The sequence below is a fragment of the Impatiens glandulifera genome, chromosome 2 (assembly GCF_907164915.1).
Source record: "Impatiens glandulifera chromosome 2, dImpGla2.1, whole genome shotgun sequence".
NCBI classification, from domain to species: Eukaryota; Viridiplantae; Streptophyta; class Magnoliopsida; order Ericales; family Balsaminaceae; genus Impatiens; species Impatiens glandulifera.
Window position 1 is genome coordinate 31,829,641 of NC_061863.1, and position 27,116 is coordinate 31,856,756.

Here is a 27,116-nt window from a genome sequence, read left to right on the forward strand (position 1 = left end):
GAATCAGTAGGCAATCACGTCTTCTCTCTGAAAGTTCTCAACAGGGTGACCAACTGGATCAACAGTTGGTCCATTACTTGTTCCACCACGGAGAACTTCAACATTGGGCTCTACGACCATAGGGACAGAAAGGGTTACCTTGAGAATAGGCAGAATGCCACCCAGGGAAAGTGATTCTAGCACTCACTCGCACTGACTGGCCAAACATCGACCACTAATTGCCGTGGGAGAAACCTTGGAGGACGTCTTATTTGCTATAGATGCCTCCGACTTATCATAAATAGGAGAAGACGTCACAACCTCTCTCCTTTATTGGGCTAGCACACTACGATGGAGAGGTAAGAGGACAAAGGAATGGAAGCAATTATGGTTTCCTTCGACTCATGCCCTTATTGGAATGAAGTCAACTTCTCAAAAGTCCCTAATAGATCCCATCTTCTGGATGTTTGAACTGACAGTGAACTCTATAACATAAGCCCTAGCCCTCTTAGTAGGAGTCTTTCGGTTTAAAGTCGTTACTCTCTAAAATAAATAATATGGATAATTTAATAATTTTATGGTGCTAAATTAAATTTTAAACTGGATTTTCGCAATAATTCAAAAATGGTTTTGCACGATAAAAAATAAACATAATTTACAGTGCATTCGATGGAATGTCTGAAAAACCGAAGTTGAGCAAATATTGGAAGCGCTTCTCAAATACATAAGTTGAGTAAATACTGGAAGTGCTTATAAGAAAACCAAAGTTCTGAAATACCGAAATTGTGAAAAAACAAAGTGAGAAAAAAACCGAAGTTCAACAAATACCGAAGTTGAACAAAAACAAAGCATTCTTCCAGCTCATCACCAGGCGTCCGAAATTAAGTAAACCCAATTGATCTCAAGAAATGAATGACTGCCACGTATGCGCTATTATTCAAAGATTGTATGTCCACTATCCAGTACACCACGATCACATGAATATTCTATGATTATTCATTGATGTACTATCTTGGCACACATCCAACGAAAGGAGGAAAAGTGTATATTGAGGAAGATATGACAGTTGATGTGCCTTGGATATAAAAGAATATCAAAGGAAAAACAAAATAAGATTTGGCTCTTGGGGTTCTTTTGAAAATTAAAAACTCTCTCTCTACAAGTAAATTTCAAAAGCTCCTTGTCTTAGAACTTTTGTGAGAGATTGTTCATATCGAAATTCATTGTATCACTTTTCTATATTGTGAGTTCTTTGTAAGTTGATCAAGTGTGTCTATCAACAAGTCTTGTGTGCTAGGAGGTCGGAAACATGCAGTATCTAAGTCCTAGTTGTCCGACCGAGTTTGTGTAGCGGTTCTATTCAAACCAAATCTTCTAGTGAATATCCTTTTTGAGGTCGGAGAGATGGGGTGACGTAGAATGTTTACTCTTAACATCTACAAACAAATCCTATGTCTTGTGTTCTTTTCATTCGTATTTTTCAACCCTTTATCTCCCGTTTCAAGTCTAAACAAATAGTTTTGACACTTGACTCCGTTTAAGAGTTTGTGAAGATTGTGAAGAATAGAAACAATATTATCTTCTTACAGAGATAATATCGAAGTCAAGTAAGTGTGGTTAACAAAGCTTTATCAACCCCCTATTATTGTAACTCCTTTTCTAACATTCTACATAAACTAAATTTATATTATTAATATAAATTATCTTTGTAGATGTATGGTAGGATGATTTATTTTAATACTGGCTACATAATTTCCAATGGCTAAACTTTTAATTTAAAAAATCTTTTAATAGTAATATAATTTTTTTTCTCTATACTTTTTATCTTATATTTTTTAATTCATTATAATGTGGTTGTTGTTATAATTTCATAATTCTATTAACGAAATGGTTAATTACAAACACTAATTATATTTCAAGAATTTTATATCTTATATATTATTATCTACTCAATTAATATATAATTACTCTATAAAAAACCGAAGTTGAGCAAATACCAGAAGCGCTTCTGAAATACGAAGTTGAGTAAATACCGGAAGTGCTTATCGAAAACCAAAGTTCTAGAAATACCTAAATTGTGAAAAAACAAAAGGAGCAAAAAAACGAAGTTTACTAAATACCAAAGTTGAACAAAAAAACAAAGCATTCTTCCAGCTCATCCTCAGGCGTCCGAAATTAAGTCTAACCAATTGATCTCAACAAATGAATGACTTCCACGTATGCGCTATTATTCAAATTGTATGTCCATTATCCAGTACACCACGATCACATGAATATTCTATTATTATTCTCTGATGTACTAACTTGGTACACATCCAAAGGAAGGAGGAAAAGTATATATTGAGGAAGATATGACAGTTGATAGCCTGGATATAAAAGAATATCAAAGGAAAAACAAAAACAGATTTTGGCTCTCGGGGTTCTTTTGAAATTTAAAACTCTCTCTCTACAAGAAAATTTCCAAATCCCCTTGTCTTAGAAATTTTGTGAGAGATTGTTCATATCGAAAATAATTGTATAACTTTTCTATATTGTGAGTTCTTTGTAAGTGTAACAAGTGTGTCTATCAACGAGTGTTGTGTGCTAGGAGTTCAGAAATATGTAGTGTCTAAGTCCTAGTTGTCCGACCGAGTTTGTGTAGCGGTTCTATTCAAACCAATATTCTAGTGAATATCCTTATCGAGGTCGAAAAAAAGGTGTGACGTAGAAAAGTTTACTCCGAACATCTACAACAAATCTTATGTCTGTGTTCTTTTCATTTCGTATTTTCCAACACTTTATCTCCCACTTCAAGCCTAAACAAATAGTTCTGCACTTGACTCCGTTTAAGAGTTTGTGAAGACTTGTGAAGAATAGAAACATATATATCTTATAACAGAGATAATATCGAAGTCAAGTAGGTTTGGTTAACAATGTTTTATCAACCCTGCTATTGTTGACCTCATTTTCTAACAATCTACATAAACTAAATTTATATTATCAATATAAATTATCTTTGTAGAGGTATGGTATGATGATTTTATTTTAATACTTTCCAAGGTTAACAAAAAATTCTAATGGCTAAACATTTAATTTAAAATCTTTAAATAGTAATGTTAATTTTTTCTCATAATTTTGTATCTTATATTTTTTTATTCATTATAATGTGGTTGTTGTTGTTAATTTCATAATTCTGTTAACGAAATATTAATTACAAACAATAATTATATTTCAAGAATTTTATACCTTATATATTATTATCTTACTCAATAATTATATAATTACTCTCTAAAATAAAGAATATGAATAATTTAATAATTTTATGGTGTAAAAAGCGCTAATTCAAAAATGGTTCTGCACGATAAATAATAAACATAATTAAATCTATATAAAATTATTAAGACTTATTTGTTTTTAATATTTTATAAGAATTTTAAGTTTATTAATTTATAATTTTTTAATCTAATACAATATATATTATATTTTAATGATAGTTTAGATTTTTGAAAAAATAGTATCTACATAAGCAAAACATATATTATTAATATTCATTATCTTTTTAGAATTAATGTTTGTTGATTTTTTTTTATAGTTTTCAATGCTAACCAAAATACAACAATACACATCATCTTCTTCAATACAACCTCTTTTCATCGTTAGAGGAACGGGAAAAAGAAGTGGAAGGGGAAGAAGGTCTCTCAATAAAAATAGATGACATGGGAAAATGCTAGGCTGAGATAGTTAGGTTTGAATATTCTCTTTTCTATTTAAAATCTCTGTTTTTTTAGAATATATAAATGTTAAAAATCAGTTTTTTTAGGATCTTTTGATTGTCATCCTTAATCATAGATAGGATTTGTCTAACTTTGATTTCTAACCCTCCCACTTTTGGGATTTTAATGAAATGGTTCTAACCGTTTTCCCAAAAAATAATATTGTAAATTATAATTTAGAGTTTTGAAAAAAATAGAATCTACATAAACTAAACTTATATTATTAATATTGATAGGATCAGCTTTATCAATAGAGACGGGAGTCTGGCGATTGATGAAGGCTTATGCAAAAAGGTTTGATAGAAATCTTGTTAGAGATTTAATTCACTTTCTATTCTACGCAAACCCTTATAAACACTTGAAGCAGAAATCAAGTGCGGAAATGTTACTTAGATTTGAAGCGTGGGATCAAGAATGAGAAGATGACAGAAATGAACAACACAACAGTTTGTTTATGGATGTTTGGAGCAAACTCTCCTACGTCACCCCTTCTTCCAACCACCGGAAGGATTCACTATAATATGCTTTAAATCAAATACAGTTTGCACGAATAGCTCAATGTTGAAAAGAACAGACTTTGTTCAACTTACAATATGATGAATATCACTCAGCTAAAACGATGCTTTGATTCTAACTCTCTCTTGATTAACACAAAATACAACAATAAAGCAGCTAATAGTTTTGACATAATGAATAGATCGATTAATTTCACTCTCTGTAATTCCAGTAAACAAGACAGATCGTTCTTCCGTTGTCCTTAAGAATCTTTAAATATGAATAGGTACCAACGGTCGAATCTTCATAATGATACATGACAAGCTCCCATTGGAACGCCTCCATAGTACACATCAGACTTTGAATACAAGGATCGTGGTCGTACACGACTGGTAGTGCGCCAAATATTCTTTAAAGATGTACCTGCAAAACAAGTAGTGGGAAGGATATTCGCTTACGTGTCATTTATTGATTGGTTGCATATGGTTGTCGTACTGATCTCACTAGAAAGTGGAGCAGGAGTAGCGTAACAGCTAGAGCACGTGGGTATGTGGGTGCTAGCTTCAAGAAACTTCTTAAGCATAGCATTAGACATATTTCATTTAGACGATCTCGTCTAATGAAATCAAACGTCCTCGTCTAATAGCAGAATCCATTGGACCACCTAGTCTAATGGGATTAGACTTCACGTCTAATTACAATCACTTCAAACTAATCTGAAGGAATTAGACTGCACGTCTAACTTTCACCAGTTAGACTGCACGTCTAACTTTCTCTTTCCAGTCTAACTCCACGAGTTAGACTGCACGTCTAACTCCACGAGTTAGACTGCACGTCTAATTACGGTTCTACTTCAGAACTAGTCTAAAGGAGTTAGAGTGCATGTCGAACTTTCACAATCTATTAGACTTGTACATCTAACTCCAGGAGTTAGACTGTACGTCTAATTACAAATCCATTAGATTGTACATCTAACACTACGAATTAGACTGCACGTCTAATTATAGTTCCATTAGACTGCACGTCAAACACCATGAGTTAGACTGCACGTCTAATTTCACGATTTAGACTACACGTCTAACACCGCTTAGTTAGACTACACGTCTAACGTTGCTAGTTAGACTTCACGTCTAACACCATGCATCTAATAACAAACTAGTCTAATGAACCTCATTAAAACCAATTCTTGTGAAATCTGATTTCGATACACCTGCATCAAAAATAATTAGACGCATAGATTATCCATTCAACATTTCATCATCAAAATTCCAATAGTCAAACTATTTGAACACTTAGTCAAAATAATTTGACCCAACAATTTCCCCCTTTTTTATGATGAGATTGAAATCTTGCATACACACCAAATTCGCGTATCCATCATATAAATGTAAACAAAGCCCTGTTTACATACAAACATTTTCAAACACACAACATTCAGAAACATAGTTAAAGAAACATAGTTTAAAAGTTAACAAAGTAGGAGAAAGGAGATTATTGTTCTTCCCTTTTCACTCGTGGATTGACAGGGAAACGAGGTTCCTTCATAGCTCATCTCTTCACCGTCATTTATTGAACCGGTTAGAAAGTTGCGAAAAAGAGGAAGAGCGCGACCACCACGAGAGGCTCCATCACTCCGGCCTCTATAATCACCACCACTGCTTTGTCCTCCTCGATCACTACCAGGTCGCCCATCACGATCACTACTACTGCTTCGGCCTCTGCGATCACCACCGCTTCGACCTCCACATCTTTTAGTTGGCTTTGGATTTTCATCATTGGTTGGCGCTTGTTTAGATCTGGTGTCGGTTGATACACCGTCACCTCTTCTACTAGGCTCACCTTGAGTGATATGAGTTTATTCTTTCTCAACAGCAGCTTTTGCATTCTCTTCACCTTGAAATTTCCTTGCAATGGAGTCGGCATACTCCAGTCTTTCAGCATCCGTTCTTCTCGTGCTGTCTTGAATTTCAACCAGCTGATTCTGATATAATTCCATTAACTCCATAATCTCTCGTTGTTTATCAAGATTGATTTGTTTTCAAGACTCATCATTTCCGAATGACGACTGAAGAACAGTTTTTCAAATTTGGAGAAATTTGAATTTGAGACATGAGTCTCATATGTATTCTTCTTCAGAGTCTTATCCAACTCCTTAAGAATTTTGATATGTTCAGCGAAGTCTTTTCTGTCCTCTTTCTGGGTATTCAAGATCTTTTCCATATTTGATACCAAAGTTATCACATTCTTCTGAAGAGAGGTAAGAAAAGAAGTCATAGTCTTTAGAAGCTTGGTACCGTCATCAGAAGATCCTTCATTGGATGAGTTATCTTGTGATTCTGCTGCCATGCTCTGAATGGTATTTAATTGGGTGTGAACCTGCAGGGATTGCTCGGGTTCATTATTCTTAGACTCATTTCCAGATTTATTCCTCTTTTCTTCTTCCAGCTCCTCTTCTACTCTCTGAAATCTTTCATACAAATTTTCCTTACTGTGAAGAGGATGAAGAATATTCTCATAGAGATTACAGCACGAATCCCAGGAAATGGTAGAGACTAATAGTTCTATCATTTTGATCCTGTTCCCCCTCAGATGAGGAACTCTCTTCGGCATCTTTGTCTTTTGAAGGTTCCCCCTCAGATCTGACAACCTCAAACTAACTAACTTCAACCTCTTTTTCTTGAGCTTCCTCTGTTCTAATAACAAGGGATTTCACTATCTCTTCTTCATTGATATTAATAATTTAAACAAGCTCCTCAAGAATTTCTTCCACTTGCGTTACAAGAGCTTGAACAGGATATTGATCAACATTTTCTTCACGATCTTGTTTAGGCTCATGTGTAATTTCTTCTACTTCTTCTTCTAAGGATGGATTCTCTTGAATGGGTTCCTTATCTTGTTCGACAACGGGCTGAGCCAGTAAACGTCTCTCTTCTACAGAAAGATTTCCAAGCTCTATCAAAAGAGTAGTCGCTTGCTCATCTGTATCAGCATGATCAATAGAGACATCCATTGGTTCGTCTTCATCGGAGAAAATACGAAAATAGCTAACTCCTGAGCAATTAGCTCCATCAACATATCGAGTGACTACAGAAAGATAGTCAGCCATGATCTCATCTAATCTCTTTAAAATTTTTGCTTCCACTTCAGCACCTTTCTCAATAGGATTGAAATTTTCTTTTCTGGCTTCAAGGATGGGAAATAGCGCTTTTCCTCTTAAACAGGCTTTAATAAGATCCTTTCTCTTCAGAGCTTCAGACACCTCCGAAGTTTTTGCCCATTTGAGAACATTCTTTTCATTTGATACACGCTTACGCCATTGACTGCTAATTCCTGAACCCGTGATGACCTCATCATACTAGATTGACAATTTGTTCTAGATCCACAAATCAAAAATTTCCATCTTCTCAGAAGCAATAGCATTGAATTGATTCATCATGAGGTCAATAATGCATGTTGCCTTAGAAACCTCTTCATTTACATATGTTACGACATCTGTCCTTTTTCCAACAACCTCAATAGGTTTTGGAAAGGGTCTTGGTTCACCAAATACAATTCCACAGGACTGTCTGAGTGGACCGGTTTTTGATCTAAGGAGTAAGATTGTTTTGGTTTGTGGTTAGGTTAAGTGAGTAAGTAGTAAATAAAGGAAATAATACGAGACAAGGTTTTTTATGGATGTTCAGAGCAAACCCTCCTACGTCACCCCTTCTTCTCAGGTTATGAGAAGGATCTCCACTAACTTTCAAAGTTACAACAGTTACACAGTCGGTCGAGCCTTAACTCACTACTCGTCGGTTACACCAACTCACTTTTGATGTAATACAATAACACAACACAATAATAGCTTTCGGTTAATGACACAACGATTTTGAGTCGCGCGTGAGATTTCTTTATCTCTCTAAGATTTTCGTAACTTGTTGTTAATGAGGTCGCTTCGTCTTCCTTTTATAGTAAAAATCGTTCCAACGGTCGATTTCTTCTCTCACCGTGTGATTGGTTAATTCAGAGTCACGCCGGTGCAGAGAGGTTGCTTGCACGTTTCACCTTCCTCAACACTTGGCAAGCATGCAGGAACTTCTGAGTAAAAGGTGACGTAACCGGTTGGCAGATTCGAACACGTGTCAGGCATGCACCTTCCAGCTGTCGAAGTCGGATTAGTTAATCATCATTGTTTTTCTTGCATTCTTCTAATCGAATCTTATCTTCTTTTATCTCTTCGAGACATGTCTATTTCGTCATATTACGTCATCTCTGCAGATTGTAGTTTTTGGTTGTTTCTTACACAGTATGGTCCGGCTGGGATGTAGACTTGTCTTTGTTAGCTGGTCTCTTGAGAAAGTTAAAACCGGTTCCTCTTGATCTTGAGTTGATCATTTGGAACTGGATTTCTTTGAAGTGTTCTTCAGCCGGTTTGTGATGCTCCAGCCGATTTGTGCAATTGAATCTGTTCCTGCACATAGAAGTTAATAGTTGTTTAGTTTTTCTAGCGGGTTCCAAAAATTAACTTTACTTCATTTTTCTATCAATTTCTCCCTTTTTGATTATTTAGAATAAATATTCAAAAATTGTAATGTATGGTCGGTTCCAAAAATTAACTTTACTTAATTTTTCTATCAATTTCTCCCTTTTTGATTATTTAGAATAAATATTCAAAAATTGTAATATATGGCCGGTTTGAAAATTAACTTACTTAATTTTTCTATCAATTTCTTCCTTTTTGATTATTTAGAATAAATATTCAAAACTTGTAATGTATGGACGGTTTTGAAAAATATGTTTAACAATAGTTTCTCCCTTTTTGATATTTCTGTGTTTTAAGAAAAAATTTCAAAACACGTTTTGATTTTTCAAAGGATATTTAGAAAGATAATGACTTCAAAGTATGATAAAAACGAATGAGTTCTGAAACAAAACCAAACATAGATAAGTTGTTCATAACAAAATAAACTAAGGATTGGATGACCCCGCCTTTTCATTTTCTTTTTCCTTCTGCCTCCTTTCTTCTTCTTCCCTTGCCTTCCATTCCCTGTCTCGTCGTTCAGCGTCGAATTGCCATCCGGTCCATACACTTGAGATGCCGGGAGTTCATTTGCCGAATCCAAAACCGCCGCTTACTAGTCTTGGTAGGCGAGGCGTTTGAGCTACGATCGGTCTGATACTTGGAGTTGCGGTTGAAATTTCGACTGGTTTCTTCTTACGCCGATTGAGTATTTCGAGGTCCTTTTCTTCTTCTTCGTCAAGAGGTTCTTCGTTTAGTCTGACCGGTTGAATCTCTCTTCGACTGTTTCGTTCTTCCAACTTCATTACCTCTGCAACCGCTTTTCGCTTGTTCTTATTCCTTGTCTTCATAGAGTGCGATGGTTGAGCCGGTGTGGGTTCTTGTAGAGCTGCCTGTTCTTCCTCATTGCATTGTTTGGCCAACTCATGATCTTTTTCCTCAATCTCCTTCCTTAACCGTTCCCTCTCCTTTTCTTCGTCTTGAAGTTTCTTTGCAGTTTCGGCATCAGAACTGATCTGCGCTTGAGTTTTGTTTACTTGAAGTTTGGACAGCTCTTCAATCTGAGCGGCCATAGCCTGCAACATGTCAATCAAAGGAGCGGTTGCGGTTTGGACGGATTCGGCAATCATTGACTTGATTGAAGTTTGCACGGTTTCATTTATCATCGACTTGATCGATGTTTGAGTGGTGTTGGCAGTTTCGGATTGAATGGATGTCCGGATGGTCTTTGTCAACTTCGTTTCAACGACTGCAATCTTTTCATCGGTAGCAATGCTGTATTTTCCAAGACAAGAGATGAGTGTACCGACCACTGCTTCCTTTACCTGTTCAAGTTCCGGAGCCTTATCAGTTTGAGGAGGATCGCTTCTCCGGTTTTCTGCTGTTATGGAGGACTCTCCGGTAGCAAAGAAAGGTTTGCTTTGATATAGGTCGGCATGGGTTAAGTAATGTTTGCAATCGTTCCTCCATTTTGCTTCGAGCCGGTCAACGCTTAAAGAGAGTTTACCACGCACTGAGTGAAACCGTTCAAACATTCTCGATTCTATTGGAGTTAATGTTGCCCCTTCTGCCTCCCTCAAGGCATCTTTCACTGCATGTAGCTGAGCGTTTTCATGAATCGCCAACGTCTTGGAGAATGCGGCTTGAATGACGTTGGTACCTGCTAGCTTGAGAGCCTCTTCTTCCAGTTCCAACAGTTTCTCCCAGTGTTTGTTACCGCTCATATCAGGAATCATGTCTGATAACTTTGTTTCACAACGAAGCTGGACCCATAAGTGGTACGATGAGACCATTTCTTCAGCATCCTTGTTCATATCCAGAAGAAGCTGTTCAAACATCTCCTTCTCTTCTACTGTTGAAATGGGAACCTCGGCTTCGGTTACAGACACAGGTTGTGGACCGGTTTGCATAACACTTTGTCCCTTTACCGTAGAAACCTCATGAAGAACTTCTTTACCTTTGTTAACCTGAGTTTGACCTTCAGGTGTGATTGTGGAAGCGGCTGGCCCGTCTTGGGCCTGTTGAAGCGTTGTTTCAATTGGAACCGACTTGTTCCCCGCCGAACCGGATGGTTCTTTTTCTTCAATATTTCCCTCCTGAGCCGGAGGAATGATGTTCTCAGTTGTGGTCGTTTCTTCGACTTGATGGGTTTCACTCTGACCGGGTATCTCAACCTGATCAGCTGGCTTAAGACGACTTGACAAATCGTCTTCGGTTTCATTAACAATATGTTGGACTATGTCCACAATGACTTCTGAGGTTCTCAAACCTACGTCGACCATTATCTCATCGATGTTCTTGTTTGGGGACTTGTGGTTTTCAGAGTGAATACTAACCTCTTCTGCCTCCTTCGAGTTTGACTTGGTTTCCTGGCTCCCCGAGGGTTCGGCTTGCCTTGGTGATGGAGAGTCGACATGGATGGGATGAACTGTGTTGATGGGAATGGGTTGGAGAACGTCTGCGGTTCTTTTTGGTGAGTGATCCGAGGAGAGAGTTTTCTCGTAGTCAGCCGGCTTGTTGGAGCTCTTCTTCGCTGACTGCTTCTTCCTTCCCTTTTTCTTCTGGGAGGCCTCGGCTTGAACCGCCTTCCCCTTGGCATCTTCTTGTTTCGAACTTTCTTCAGCCGATGCTAATGAGCTTGTTCCTTTTGAGGACTTCGTTCTGGAGGACTTCGGCTTAGCCACTTTGGCAGTCTTCTTGCTCATTTTCTCAGAGTTAAGAATGTTAGCGAGTGGAAGCGGTTCACCTTCACCAAGTTCCACATTAAGGAACTTAAGAATTTTTACAATTTGCATCGCGAAGGCCTGAACCTGGCCATCCTTCTTCACTATCATTTCGCAGAACTGTTCGAATATAACGGTTCCCCAATATATCTTGTCACCGCGGACAATCGCCATCATCATTTTCAGTTTTATCTTGGTCAGGTTATCGAAGTTACCTCCTCTACCTTGAAGTGAACGAGATATTATGTTCAACAGTCATTTGAACTCCGACTTAAGTTTGTTCTTCCGGCTTGAGTGAGTCAACTGATCCTGGTCGTCAGCCGATATCACCAACCGGAACGCGTTCGATTCTGCGTCTGTTAGGCTTGTTTTGAAGTCCAGCCCGGTATTTGGCAAACCGAGTGCTTCAGAGAATAGCTCCTCCGTGATGTTATCAGTTTTGCCGCTTACGGTGGCGGAGACCGTCCTCTTCGTTAGAGTCGCCGTCGCCAGAAACTCCATAACTTCCGTCGGGTGCACGATGAACGGACCAGACAGAAACGTTTCCAATCCCGCATCCCTTAGCGATTGTAGCACAACCTTGTTTTCCTCCACGGCGTGTTCGTCGATGTTGCTGAAACCGACCTGCAACATGAATTGAAATGGTGCTTTACCTAGAGCCATGTTGATCTTGTGAATGAAAAAGATGAAGAACAGCGATGAACGGAAGTTGGAGAGTTTTTTAAGATTTTGAGATTTTAGAGAGAGAAAGCTTGTGTAGAAAATGAACTGTTCTGAACTTATATAGGAGGCGGTTTGGAACGGTTGGAAGATGAACTGTCACTTGGTTATGTTTTTGGCGCCAACTTTCCCTCCAAAAGTTACTGCAGTAACTTTCGGCGGTAAATGCGGAGAATACAATGGGCGGTAATTTTGTGCGGTAAAACCGTGGGCGGTAAGTTTTTCAAACTTTTCATTTTTGCTTGAGATTTTGATTTACCGGAAGCTTGTTAACTGGAAGTTTCGTTTAACATGGAATCTTATGTTTATTCAAGTCAAACCGGAAAGAAAGATATTGTGAATAACCGGAGAATTTAAAAATGATAAAAAATTTTATTTTTTTTATAAATAAGTCCGAAACATAGAGTAGTGAAGTGGTTTTCGGTTGTACAACAAAATGACCAAAAAACCGGAAGAAAACAGTCAATTTAATCTAGATCGATCCAATCCCCCTCTAACATTCTAACAAGCCATTTGGTCACGGTGTTGTCGGGTGTCCGTTCTTGTATCCTCGATATCCATCTATCTAGCATGGATAGAGTCAGAGTGTTGGCCGGTCCAATAGGAACACCGGGCCCGAGGTTGCGACGATGATCCTCCAAAAATCGAGTGATTTGTGGAGCGAAACTGATCCTTCCCCTTGGAGCGGTGATGAGCTGCTTCAAGTTGTTGAAGAGGTAGGAGGCCCAGTTGATGGGCGATTTGCGGATGATGGCTATCATGATGTCGAAAGCCTCCCGGTTATAGTTTTGGTTGGGCATTCGACCCATGATAGACCGCTGAACCAAATCATGAAATACATGGTACTGAGGAGCGAGTTTTTCTTTATTCCTGTGGTCGGCGACCGGTTCGATGGAAGAGGAGAAGATACAGGCGAAGTCTTCCCTAGCCGAAAAGAATGGCGTTGGGAAGTCAGAGAATCCTTCGGTTGGAAGGTTGAAGAAAACAACAAAATGTTCTTCGGTAAGCCGAAGAAATTTTCCGTCAATGATGGTCCTTATACTACCATCATTAAGAATGTGCCCATTGTTGAAGAACTCGTACACCTCCTCTACGAGGATGGTGTCTGAGTCTTCAAGAAATTCTTGAAGCCCCGAGTCTATGATCGGTTGGAAGATGCAGTCGTGAAACCGACCATCTTTTATTTCTTCGAAGTTGACTACGATTGAGTTTCTTAGTTCAACATTCATTTTGGAGAAGAGTGGGAATGAGAATCGAACGGAGTTCTTTGAGCTTTCAAGCTTAGAGAGATAAGAATATTTGAAGCGTGTTTGAAGATGAAGGATTGAGCCCTTTTTATAGCGTGAGCGGTTGGGTGCATTAAATGAGAATATTTTGAAAAATCAGACCGTTTATGTCTGGTCATAAATGCTTTGTCAATTTTCAAAAGGATAAGGGTATGTCTAGTCAAATCGGATCAGGCATGCTTCTTGAAGGCGAATATTTCTATTTCCAAGAGTGATTTGATTTGGTTTGATACGGCGCATTTAATGTTGTTCATTTACTTTAGGATTTCTTTGATTTTTGATTGAAAAGGAGAGACATGGTCTTCATTAATGTAAAGTACCAAACCGATAGTACAGCAAAATTACCAGTTTGGGAAAGGATAAAAGGATGAGAGATAATTTAAACATTTGATGACCCGGCCACTTGCTTCCCACCAGTCGACCAGCTCTTCGACTCTCTCCTTTGTGAGCACATGCTTTGGATGGAGAGTGACGAAGGGTCCGGAGTGGATATCCAAGCTAGCACAAAAACCGCTTAGCTGAGGAGCATAACCGGTTTTGTTTGAGAGAATCATCTTCTTCAGATTGCTGAAGATGATCCAGGGCCAATTTACCGGTGTCCCAACCGTGACAGAAATCATCATCTCGAAGAGCCTCTGAGTGTAGTAGTAGCCTTTCTCTCTACCCAGAACAGATTTTCCCATAATCTCACAAAGAAGCTGGTACTTGTAAGAGAGTTGGCTTTTAGCACCCTAGGGTCTAACCGGGATGTCAGAGTTGGAGAACCGATGACACATTTCTTCAATGGTCACCGGGGAGTAGGTTAAGTCGGTTACCCCTTCAGTGGGCAAACCGCAGTATTCAGCGAAATCCGTCTCGCTGAATAGAAAGGACTGACCGTAAACTCGTGCAACGATTATGTCTCGGTGCGCTTCCTTTGCAGTATGGAAGAATTCATCGACTACTAGGTAGTCGAGGATGAATCTGTTTTCCAGAAATCCTCTTAGCCCGCTTCTTTCAACGGCTAAGAATATTTCTTTGACGTCGTGATCTTCATATTGATAGATCCAGTTGAAATAAGCCAAGAGAATTTTCTTTGCTAGTGGGTCGGAGTTCATGTTCTTGAGATAGTTTGAGCTCAAGATAGCTTTGTGAATAGTAGATTTTGTGAAGAGTTGTGAGATTTTGAGGGTGGTTTATATAGCCAGGGGTTCGGCTAGATCAATAGGTTAAGCATGCTCAATGATGTCATCAATTAGTTAATAGGCTTTAACTTGTTGAAGTGTATAACGTTAATTTCCAATGCCAAGGTAATTATTACTAGGATATTCATGATGACAAAAATCTATTAACAAGATGTGAGTCTCCATCTCTTGATGATGGACACATGTCGTCATCTCGAATGCGGTAGACTGTTTGTTTATTACAGGCTTCATTTCTCAAGGTGTGCATGAAAACGCGGTTGGCTATCCCAAGATAACCGGAAAAGTTCAATCCATCGAAACCAGAGTGTATTTGTACTAATCGGTTTTCCATGGCAGTTTTAGTTGGATACTTTATTCTGATTGTGAAGAAATGTTGAGTCATATCAACATTTGTTCAACTTTGGATTAATTATATCCACTTCCACCAAGTCATTTCCACCTTGCAGTAAGTATACACGTGATTTGACATCATGAAGTGATCAGGCATAACCGGAGACTTCCTCTCGGTTAGCATCCTTGAATTTTTAATGGCCTATTGAATACGGTTTGAGATGCGAGAGCTTCTCCCTGAACACATATCTCGGTTTTTCATATTTATGTATGTAGGCAGTATGCATGCATAATCATGATATAAGTTGCTTAATATCAGTAATTCCTAGAATATTTCTGAAATGAGAAAACTTAGCTTCCTGTAGCGGTTTGGTGAAGATGTCTGCTACTTGTTGCTCAGTTGAGACATATTCCAACCGGATGTGTTTCTCCTGAACATGCTCCCGGATGAAATGGTGTCTTATATCAATGTGTTTCGTTCTTGAGTGCAACACTAGATTGTATGTAATCGCTATCGCACTGGTGTTGTCACAAAATATTGGTGATTCCTTCGCTACTACGCCAAAGTCCCTTAGTTGCTGTTGGATCCATAGGAGTTGTGCACAGCAGCTTCCGGCTGCTATATACTGTCTCTGCGGTTGATGTTGCAACTGAGGTTTGTTTCTTGCTGCTCCAGGTAACTAGCCGGTCACCCAGGAACTAGCAGGTACCGCTTGTACTCTTTCTATCGATCTTGCATCCTGCGTAATCTGCGTTTGAGTAGCTTATGAGGTTGAAACTTGAGTATTTTGGATACCAGAGTCCCACTTCTTGAGTTCCCTTCAGATATTTTAATATTCTTTTAGCCGCAGTGTAGTGTGATTGCTTTGGATTGGCTTGGAATCTCCCACATACGCCAACAGTAAACAGGATGTCCGGTCGGCTGGCTGTTAGGTAAAGCAATGATCCAATCATTCCCCGATATGTTGTGATGTCAACGACTTGACCATCCTCATCTTTGTCTAACTTTACGGAAGAACTCATTGGTGTAGCTGCCTCAGCGCATGTGTCCATTCCAAACTTCTTCAATAGTTCGGTTGTGTACTTTGGTTGGCTTATAAATGTTCCGGCTTCAATCTGCTTAATCTGAAGTCCTAGGAAGAAACTCAGTTCTCCCATCATACTCATTTGAAATTTGTCAGTCATCATTTTTGAGAATTTATCACATAGTTTTGAATCGGTTGATCCGAAGATAATATCATCGACATAAATTTGAACAAGTAATATGTGTTCCTTTCTCTCAAATTTGAAAAGTGTTTTGTCAACTGAGCCTATTGTAAATTTGTGATCAAATAGGAATTGTGTTAACGTATCGTACCAGGCTCTTGGAGCCTGTTTCAAACCGTAAAGGGCTTTGTTTAGCCGGTAAACATGATTTTCGTGTTCTGGATTTTTGAAACCTAGAGGTTGATTAACATATACCTCCTCACCTTCTTCCTATTTGTAGCCTTGAGCCACTAACCGGGCCTTGTTCCTCGTAACTAAACTGTCTTTATTGAGTTTATATCTGAATACCCATCGTGTTCCTATAACCGATTTATTTTTCGGTCTAGGGACTAGGTACCAGACTTTATTTCTCTCAAACTCATTTAATTTCTCTTGCATTGCTAGAAAGCAATCGGGATCTGACAATGCTTCATCCACCTTTTTCGGCTCAATTTGTGATATGAAAGCTGAATTTTCATAGTGTTCCAAATTTTGTTGCCTAGTTCGGACGGGTGAGGATATGTTACCTATTACTAGTTCAAGAGGATGATTTTTATTCCTTCTGAGGTTTATCCGAGACGTGTCTATCAAGCTTTCGGTTGGCTGATCAAGGTTAGACTGATCGGTAGGTTGAACAGAGTCAGACCGACCGATTTCTTCAGTCGAAACTAAAGAGTCAACTTTCTGCGGTAGCGCAGCTTGAACAGGCTGAGGTTCAGCATCAACCGCTTGGTCATTGACAAATCATCTAAAAACCTGAACCTCATCTTCATCATCAGAATAGATATTGAATTTTTCCATTCTGTTATGAAGATCGAAGGGTAGTGCAGTGTTTCGTTCAACCGATTCATCAAAAACAACTTGGGCTGTTTCTTCGACTGTTAAAGTCCTAGTATTATATATCCTATAGGCTTTACTTACAGCTGAATATCCCAACATTATTCCCTCATCGGATTTAGCATCAAAAGCGGTCAAGTAATTTTTGTCGTTGTTGTGAATAAAACAATTTGCTACCAAAAATTCGAAAAAATACCGTATGTTTGGAATTCGATCATAGTATATTTCAAAAGGAGTTTTGGGAAAACGTTTAGTTACTAAAGATCAGTTTTGTATGTAGCATGCGGTATTGATAGCTTCAGCCCAAAACTTTTGAGCAATACCCGAATCAGCTATCATTGACCTTGCGGCTTCCTTGAGAGTTCGGTTTCTTCTCTCAGCCAGGCCATTTTCTTGAGGAGTTCTGGCACTAGACAACTCGTGTCTAATACCAGAATCATTAAGAAAAGTAGTTAATCTACTATTTATAAACTCAGTTCCTCTATCACTTCTGATTTTGTTTACTCGAATAGATTTCTCATTTTATATTCTCAAAATTAGTTGTCATGGACAATCTCACCCTTGCCCACGGTTTTACCTTTCGAGTTGTCACCGAATGTTATGACTGCTCCGGTTTAATACTTGATGTCGGTTAGTAATTCATCGTTGCCGGTCATGTGTCTTGAGCATCCGCTGTCCAGGTACCATTCCGAGTTCTTTAGCCGGTTGCTTCTCCTAATCTGCAAAATAAAAATATTTACACCTTTTTGGTACCCACATTCAGTTGGGTCCATGGTTGATTAGTCCCTTTGGGATCCAGACTTGAATAAGTCGGATCATTTTCCCGGTATTTGTTCTTATAATGTTTGGCTTAACTTCTTGACCATTGCTCAAGAATGCCTTATGTTGTGTTTGAGACCGAGATTTATTTGTTTTATTTTCTTTCCAATTGGCTTTCCTTCTCTCAGGATGAAGCCAATTTTCTGATTTAATCGGACTTACATATTTTAGTTCTTCATCCGGTTTTAGATCATGTTTTTCCTCATTTTCGGTTGTTGAACTCTTGACAAATATTATGAATGGAAGATTGTCTTTTGTGAGTTTCATCCCGTTAGGTTGATTTGATTCGTTGGATTTGTTTTGTTCATAACCGATACCAAATCTATATTTAGGGTGTCTTTTATAATTACACATATGTTTTACGGCTTGACGAGATCTCTCCCACGCAGCCGTAACATACATTGCTCGTTCATCGATTTCAGTTACCGGTTGAACTATCTCCTCATTATCTAAGGATAGTTCATCCGATTCATACATTGCGGTTTCGCATGACTTATCAGCGATACCACTTGACTCTACGGTTTTGTGTTCTACTGGAGTTGGTATGTATGCAGATATGTTTCTGAATTCAGCGACCATTTCGTTGAGTGCAGAAATCAAATCTTCCTTAGAGAACTCATCAGAAGAGAAATCAAATACCTCTTCGTTGTTTGCCATGAAACATGTTACCCTTTCTTCATTGTCTTCGTTGTCGGAATACGCCCATTCGCTTCCGCCGTCGGATGTGATGAGTGCTTTCTGAATCTCCTTCCCTTCATCAGCATGCTGGTCATCGTTTCTCCGGTAGTCGTTCCGTTGGTTATCATTTCCCCGGTATTTGTTCCCTTGGTAGTTGTTACCCTGGTACCGGTTGCCTTGATAGTTGTTGCCTTGATAGTTTCCTTGATAGTTTCCTTCCGGTTTTCTGTCGTCTCTCCTCGGTTTTCTGCATTCTGACCTGAAATGTCCAAAACCGTCACAGTTATAACATCTTTTATTTGATTTATCTACATAATTATAATTTAAATCGTTGTTAGATGGTGGCTGATTCTTCTTCATGAATCTCCCAAATTTCTGAGCTAGCATTGCCATCACATCTTCACTGATCTGATCAACATTTTTGACTAGAACCGGAGCGGTTGATACATGGACTGTCGGTTCCACCGATGTAACCAAAGCTCTGGTTGCGGTTGACGTGGATGCTTTATCTTCGATTCGAGACTTCATCTCGAACTCGTAGGCTTTTAGATCCTCAAACACATCATGCAACTTCATTTGCCCGAGGGTGCTTGATTCCCTCATCACCATGGTCTTGATATCCCATGTGCTCGGCAATGATCTTAAGGCTTTAATGATTACTTCTCGGTTGTCGTATTTCTTTCGGAGTGTTTGAAGCTCGTTGACCACACTGGTGAACCGGTTACTGAATTCTTTCATGTTTTCCCCCGGTTTCATCCTGATGTTTTCATATTTCTGTGTAGCCACCAAGATTTTGTTCTCCTTTGTTCTTTCGTTTCCCTCATGGATCTGAATGATCGTTTCCCAGGCTTCCTTTGCATTATCCAGTCTGATATCTTGTTCAAGGTGTTATCATCTATAGCCTTATAGATGTGCCTCATGCAATGGTTGTCCAGGTTAATCCGTCTTCGATCTTCCGTTGTCCATTCGTCTAACTCCTTGTTGATCTTGATTGGCCCTTCTTTTAGAACTCGACTCATCTCATCATCTAGAGTGATCAGATGTAGATACATCTGTTTCTTCCAACTGCTAAACGCTTCACTGTTTAGCATTGGTGGCTTGTCGCTGTGGGTCATGCTTCCCATCTTTTTCGGTTGCTTGAGTGCTATGAACCTCGCTCTAATACCACTTGTTAGGATCGGGGACGCCCTTGGAGGACCGGGTGTTTCCGGTTTTAGGAAGGGTGGCTCTTCGCAACACACTTTGGTGATAGTCCGGTTAGAGACTATAACCGTTCTCAGCACTTCGCAAACTGTCACAGACTCTTGAACCATGTTCAAGGGCGGAAATGTCTGTTTCAGTCTGAAGCAACGTATGCGACTTAGATGATGTTTAGGAGGAGTCGGTTTTAGAAATATGAGTGGACCGGTTTTTGATTTAAGGAGTAAGATTGTTTTGGTTTGTGGTTAGGTTAAGTGAGTAAGCAGTAAATAAAGGAAATAACACGAGACAAGTTTTTTTATGAATGTTCGGAGCAAACCCTCCTACGTCACCCATTCTTCTCAGGTTATGAGAAGGATCTCCACTAACTTTCAAAGTTACAGCAGTTACACAGCCGCTCGAGCCTTAACTCACTACTCGCCGGTTACACCAACTCACTCTTGATGTAATACAATAACACAACACAATAATAGCTTTCGGTTAATGACACAATGGTTTTGAGTCGCGCGTGAGATTTCTTTATCTCTCTAAGATTTTCGTAACTTATTGTTAATGAGGTCGCTTCGTCTTCCTTTTATAGTGAAGATCGTTCCAACAGTCGATTTCTTCTCTCACCGTGGAATTGGTTAATTCAGAGTCACGCCGGTGTAGAGAGGTTACTTGCACGTTTCACCTTCCTCAACACTTGGCAAGCATGCAGGAACTTGAGTAAAAGGTGACGTAACCGGTTGGCAAATTCGAACACGTGTCAGGCATGCACCTTCCGGCTGTCGAAGTCGGATCAGTAAATCATCATTGTTTTTCTCGCATGCTTCTGATCGGATCTTATCTTCTTTTATCTCTTCGAGACACGTCTATTTCGTCATATTACGTCATCTCTGCAGATTGTAGTTTCTGGTTGTTTCTTACACAGTATGGTCCGGCTGGGATGTAGACTTGTCTTTGCTAGCCGGTCTCTTGAGAAAGTTAAAACCGGTTCCTCTTGATCTTGACTTGATCATTTGGAACTGGATTTCTTTGAAGTGTTCTTTAGCCGGTTTGTGATGCTCCAGTCGGTTTGTGCAATTCAATCTGTTCCTGCACATAGAAGTTAATAGTTGTTTAGTTTTTCTGGCCGGTTCCAAAAATTAACTTTACTTAATTTTTCTATCAATTTCTCCCTTTTTGATTATTTAGAATAAATATTCAAAAATTGTAATATACGGCCGGTTCCAAAAATTAACTTTACTTAATTTTTCTATTAATTTCTCCTTTTTGATTATTTAGATTAAATATTCAAAAATTGTAATATATGCCCGGTTTGAAAATTAACTTACTTAATTTTCCAATCAGAGGTGATGTAAGAGGATTGCAGGAAGGAAGCTAGAAGAGTACTCTTCTGAGTAAACAGCCTTGAAGATCAACAATGACCTTTGTCATTCTTGTTTTATTTGTTAAAAATGTTTTTGGTCTTTGAACCACAAAAACTATTTATTACAGTTTTATGTCCATATACATAATGAGAGGGAAAATCACTTTGGAAGTAAAGATGCTCTCTAGACGAATATCCTTAATCGGACTAATTAGACAAATGTCTGAAAGAAACAGTGTGTACTTAGACGTATTTTTACTCAAAATCTATTCATCTAAGTCTATGTGTTGATGTGTTATACCTACGCAATTAGACGGACATGTCTAATAGACGTTAGACGTTTTTACGTCATGAGCAAGTGGATGCTCACGTATAATTAAACACACGTCTAACACGTGGTGTTGATGCGGAATTAGACGTACACGTCTAATAGACATGAGACGGAATATTATAACACGGAATTAGACGTATGCGCCTAATTGACCCACTCGTCTAATAGACGTTTAGTTATATGGATTTGTGGAGTAAGAAAAACGTCTAACTACGTGCTGATTAGACTGATCAAGGAAAGCTATCCCACATTGAGAGCTATTTACTTTTCCCACTAAAAATATCAAACAGTCATCTCTTATTAACATGAAGACACGTGTCTCTCAAGTTTAGAGAAAATGACTGATATACCTTCATTTTTAATCATGACTCCTTGAAAAAGGACGTCTAACATTTATTGATGGGCCATACCCTTAAGAAAAGACGGTTATTCTATATCTCTCTTTTCTGTCTATATAAGGACATTAATGCATGAGTTTGAAAGTTTTCAATCTCTCGAAATCCTTAAGAACTCTAGTTTCCTTTGCATTTCTCTCTCTAAATCTCTCTAAAATCTTGTATCGTTTCATATTCTTTCGAAAATGGTGAAGAAAATCACTTTGGGTCACTGTACTTTGCATGTGGATTTTCCCTCAGTTTACACTTTTGATCAACCGGAGGTGGTGGAGATGTTCAGAACCCTAGACTATTCTGGGTTAAGGAAGTATCTCGGCAGTCTGTTCATATTCTATGAGAAAGAAGTTCGTGAGTTCTTCAAATTTGCAACCATGGTGGGTGAATCCATCGTAGCAACCGTCAACGACATGGAGTTCTCCTTCGATGAAACTGTTTATGTGGAGTTCTTTGAACTTCCAACGGAGGGTCACACGTTCGATCTAATCCTCTCACCAGAAGTCATGGAGGAGATGAAGAGAACCTTTTCTTCCGATGGTTCGATGATCCATGTTAATGTTCTCAAGAAGGCCTTTAAACCTCATTTCATTATGTTGAACGACGTGGTGGCAAAGGCGCTACAAGAGAAATCTGGCTCTTTCCAACTATATAGTCAAGATCGTTTTGACTATATGTGCGTTATTTTAAAAGGAATCCATGTAAACTGGGCTCATACCCTTTACCAAAATCTCTGCTTTTCAATCTGTCAGGCGAACAAGGAAAGCATAACGTTTGCGGCTCAACTGAGTAATTTTTGAAGCATTTGGGGGTTCCTGTTGGTGAACCTGAGCAGATCAACTCCCCAAGAGTATTCACTGCCCTCACAGTAGCTAATACATTGATGAGGATGAAGAACAACCTAGAATCTTCATCTGGTGCATCTAGTCTCCAAACTGGTGGAAAGACTTCTACCCGATCCAAGCAACCGTCTGCTTCTATCATGTCAACAAGGGCAAAGAGATCGAAAACAGTGAATGAATCGGAGACCAATTCCTCCAATCTGAAAAGTTCAAACAAGAAGGACTCTGAATTAGTCGATTCAAGGTTAAGGCAAGGTCCAGGCGTACTTGCTGCAAATCTGATGTCCTCTCTATCTACTCCGTCAACCATTTTGAGGAAGCCTTCAAGATCTTGTGTCTCAAAGGAGAAGAAGACAAAGGCGTCCCGCGCGTCTAAATCTTTAAAAGTAACCTCTTCTAAATCTTAGGCCGCTGTGCCTAAGTTTGATGTCCCTATTGTGGAACAAGATGAATCTGTATTTTCTCCCTTAAGGGATTCTGCTGAAGGGCCCGCTGTTGAGTCCGCTGGTCCAAACGATGAAAATGTTAACAGGAATGTGTCTCTTGTTGTCCAACCTGATCCAGTAGCCGCCAGTGCTACAGATTTATCTCAACCAGAACAAGGTACTGTTATTACCTTTGTTGCTGGTAAAACTTCTGAACAAGAATCCTCTATTCCCGCTCTTAAAGATTCATTGGTAGCAAGGAAAGTTATTCGTGTGGAGCTCCCTGCTGAGCTATGTAAGAAACCCCAATCAGCGTTCGAACTGATGCGTTCCGCAAGACAGACAGGTGGAATTGTGATCGGTGAACCCAAACCTACTCCAAAACCCGTAGAGGTTGTTGGAAAAGGTAAGAAGATTGGGACTCCAGTTCTTGAAAAAGTATCGGAGGCAACATACATTGTTGACCTCATCTTAGATCAAGTCAAAGCCATTACAGCTGAAAAATTGGGGATTTTTGAATCATGGTCCCTGGAGAGACTGTCGTCCAAGTACAATGATACCCTGACGAATTCTGCGATAACCCGAGAGTGGAAGAAGCGGGTAGCAAATAAAAAGAATGTTCTTAAATGTTCTAGAACTTCAGAGGTAGATGAGGCTCTAAAGAGAAATGATCTCATTGAAGCTTGCATGTATGGAAAAGCTCTTTTCCCAATTCTTGAAGCCAGAAAGGCTAGTTTCAATCCTGTTGAGAAAGGAGCTGAAGTGGAAATGAATGTTTTGAAGACGCTGGACGACATATTGGACAGTTACGTCTCGGTTGTTTCCCGATACGTCCATGGCGCAAATTGCTCTAGCGCAGAACCTCTCGATGATGATGAAGCTATGGATATTCTTGATGCTAACAACGATGCAGATGAGTTAGATGCTGCTCTCTTGATCGAATTTGGGAATCTTTCTGCCAAAGAGAGACGCATTCTGGATCAACCTATTCAACAGAATCCAAATGAAGAAGTAGATGAAGTGATTGTTCAAGAGCCTGAACAAGCTCTTGAGACAAATAAAGAAGAAATTCATGAAGAAGATGTGATTGAGGAGGCCGCTCAAGCTCCTCTTGAAGAAGATGTTGTGATAACCTCTTTTGCGAGAACAGAGGAAGTTCAAGAGAAAGTGGCCGAGGTAACTCAACCAGAAATTATCAGATCTGAGGGGGAACCCTCTAAGGATAAGAATGTTGAAGAAGAAAGTTCCTCATCTGAGGAGGAACAGGATCAACAAGCAACCTATAAGAAGCCCCGCCTATTTCCCGAAACCATTGTGGGAAATGTTCACGAAAATATCAACATTTCTCTTCATTACTCTGGAAATCTATATGAGAGATTTCAGAGAGCTGAAGAAGAACTGTTAGAAGAAGAGAAGGATGAAGCTGCCAAGAAAGCGCAGAAGAATCAACTTGAGTAATCCTTGCAGATTCATACAAACTTTGAGCCGATTCAAAGTATGGCAGCAGAGTCTCAAAAAAATTCATCAAATGAAGAATCCTCTGCTGATGGTAATAAGATGTTAAACTCTATGACTTCTGTGCTCTCATCTCTTCAGAAGAGCATGATAAAGTCCTTGAATAATTAGGAAGAAGAAAGAAAGGACTTTGCTGAAATTATCAAAGTTCTCAAGGAATTGGACAACACTTTGAAGAAGAACACGTATGAGACTCATGTCTCAAATATAAACAACTCCAAGTTTTAAAAACAACTTATCAACCGTCAAACTAAGTTGTTAGACATTGGAAGGCAAATCAATGATGAACGTCATAAGGAGACTTTGGAAGAATTCAGTCTGATGAAGAATCGGATGGTGGAAATTCAGGGGTGTTTGAGCAGAAATGATAATGAACGATAGGAATTTGCGTACTCCATTGCAAGGAAGTTTGTGGCAAAGGAGAACGCAAAGACTAATAATGAAAGTGTTAAACCTCGACCCGCTCAAGGCGAGTCAAGTAGAAGAAATGATGGTGTGTCAACCGGCACTAGATCCAGGCGATCTCCAAGCACCGATGATAAATTTAGGCCAACCAAGAGAGGTGGAGGTCGAAGCGGTGGTGGCCGTAGTAGGCTATCCAATGTTGATCAAGTTGGTCGTGCTAGTGGTGGTAGATCAAGTGGAAGCGGTCGTGGTGGTCGTAGATATCCTCCTTATCTAAACATGCTTCACGGCCAAGACATGAGCCCAACCGACCCTCGAGTTAAAAGGGAAGAACAATAATTTCTTTTCTTATACTCTATTTAAGTCTTTCAAACAATGTTTCGTTGATGGTTTTTCGAATATTGGTTTTGGATGTGTGATGTAAGTGAACAAGGGTTTGTTTTATTTATATGATGAATGCATATTTTGGTATATATATGCAGGTTTCCAATTTCTTTATCAAAAAGGGGGAAATTGTTGGGTCAATTTTTTTTGACTAAGTGTTGAAATAATTTAACTATTGAGATTTTGATGATAAAATGACTTATGAGTCTTGATGCAGGTGTATTGAAATCATATTTCATAAGATTTAGCTCTAATGAGGGTCATTAGACCGATTTTGGCATTAAATGAATAGAATTAGATGTACAGTCTAACTCAACGGAGTTATACATGTAGTCTAATGAATGAATAATATTACACGTATAGTCTAACTCAACGGAGTTAGAAGTGTAGTCTAATGAATGTATAGAATTAGACGTACAATCTAACTCAACGAAGTTAGACGTGTAGTCTAATGAATGTATAGAATTAGACGTATAGTCTAACTCAACGGAGTTAGACGTGTAGTCTAATGAATGCATCAAATTAGACGTGTAGTCTAATATAGTTGCAATTAGACGCAAGTCTAATATACACGGAATTAGACGTGCAGTCTAACTTAGCAGAGTTAGACGTGCAGTCTAATATATTTGCAATTAGACAGATAGTCTAATGTGTGCGAAATTAGACGTGTAGTCTAATATATTTGCAATTAGACTAATAGTCTAATGTGTGTAGAATTAGACGTGTAGTCTAACTCCTTCAGATAAGTCTGAGGTAGAACCGAAAATAGACGTGCATTCTAACTCAGTGGAGTTAGACGTGCAGTCTAATGGTTATTGGATAATTAGACGTGTAGTCTAATTAAATGAAAGTTAGACGTGAGTCTAACTCCTTCAGACAAGTCTGAGGTAGAACCGGAATTAGACGTACAGTCTAACTTAGTGGAGTTAGACGTGTAGTCTAATGGTTATTGGATAATTAGACGTGTAGTCTAATTAAGTGAAAGTTAGACGTGAGTCTAACTCCTTCAGATAAGTCTGAGGTAGAACCAGAATTAGACGTGCAGTCTAACTCAATGGAGTTAGACGTGCAGTCTAATGGTTATTGGATAATTAGACGTGTAGTCTAATTAAGTGAAAGTTAGACGTGAGTCTAACTCCTTCAGACAAGTCTGAAGTAGAACAGGAATTAGACGTGCAGTCTAGATCAGTGGAGTTAGACGTGCTGTCTAATGGTTGTTGTAATTATACGTAAGTCTAATTCTAATAGACCAGGCGGTCTAATAGACTCTGTTATTAGGAGGGGATGTTTGATTTCATTAGACAGATTTTTACAATCCTTCTAACCGAAATACGTCTAATGCTCATCTTAAGTAGTATGCTTGAAGCTAGCATTCACCTACCCACGTGCTATAGCTGTACCCTACTCCTGCTCCCCTTTCTAGTGAAGATCATTACAAAAGCTATATGCAACCAACCAACGAATGCCACGTAAGAGAATTTTCCTCACATTACTTGTTTTGCAGGTACATCCCTGATGGAATATTCGGCGCACTACCAGTGATGTACGGCCACGACCCTTGTGCTCAGAACCTGCTGTGTACAATGGAAGCTTTCCAATGGAAGAGTGCCACGTATCATTCTTAAATATTCGACCGTTTGTCTCTACTCAATATTTAACAACTCTAAAGGACAACGAACTATCTGCCTTATAGATAACGAACAAGCAATCGGATTTTACAGAGAGAGA

General features: G+C 39.0%; 1 protein-coding gene across 1 annotated transcript; it reads right to left on the reverse strand.

Moving 5' to 3' along the window:
- Positions 1 to 6,966: 6,966 nt before the first annotated feature.
- Positions 6,967 to 11,621, reverse strand: LOC124924573 (calponin homology domain-containing protein DDB_G0272472-like). Its single transcript, XM_047464592.1, has 3 exons — positions 10,994 to 11,621; positions 9,342 to 10,906; positions 6,967 to 7,581 (listed from the first exon to the last, which is right to left on the reverse strand). The coding sequence occupies exons 1-3, from the start codon at positions 11,619 to 11,621 to the stop codon at positions 6,967 to 6,969; spliced, it is 2,808 nt and encodes a 935-aa protein (XP_047320548.1).
- Positions 11,622 to 27,116: the final 15,495 nt, after the last annotated feature.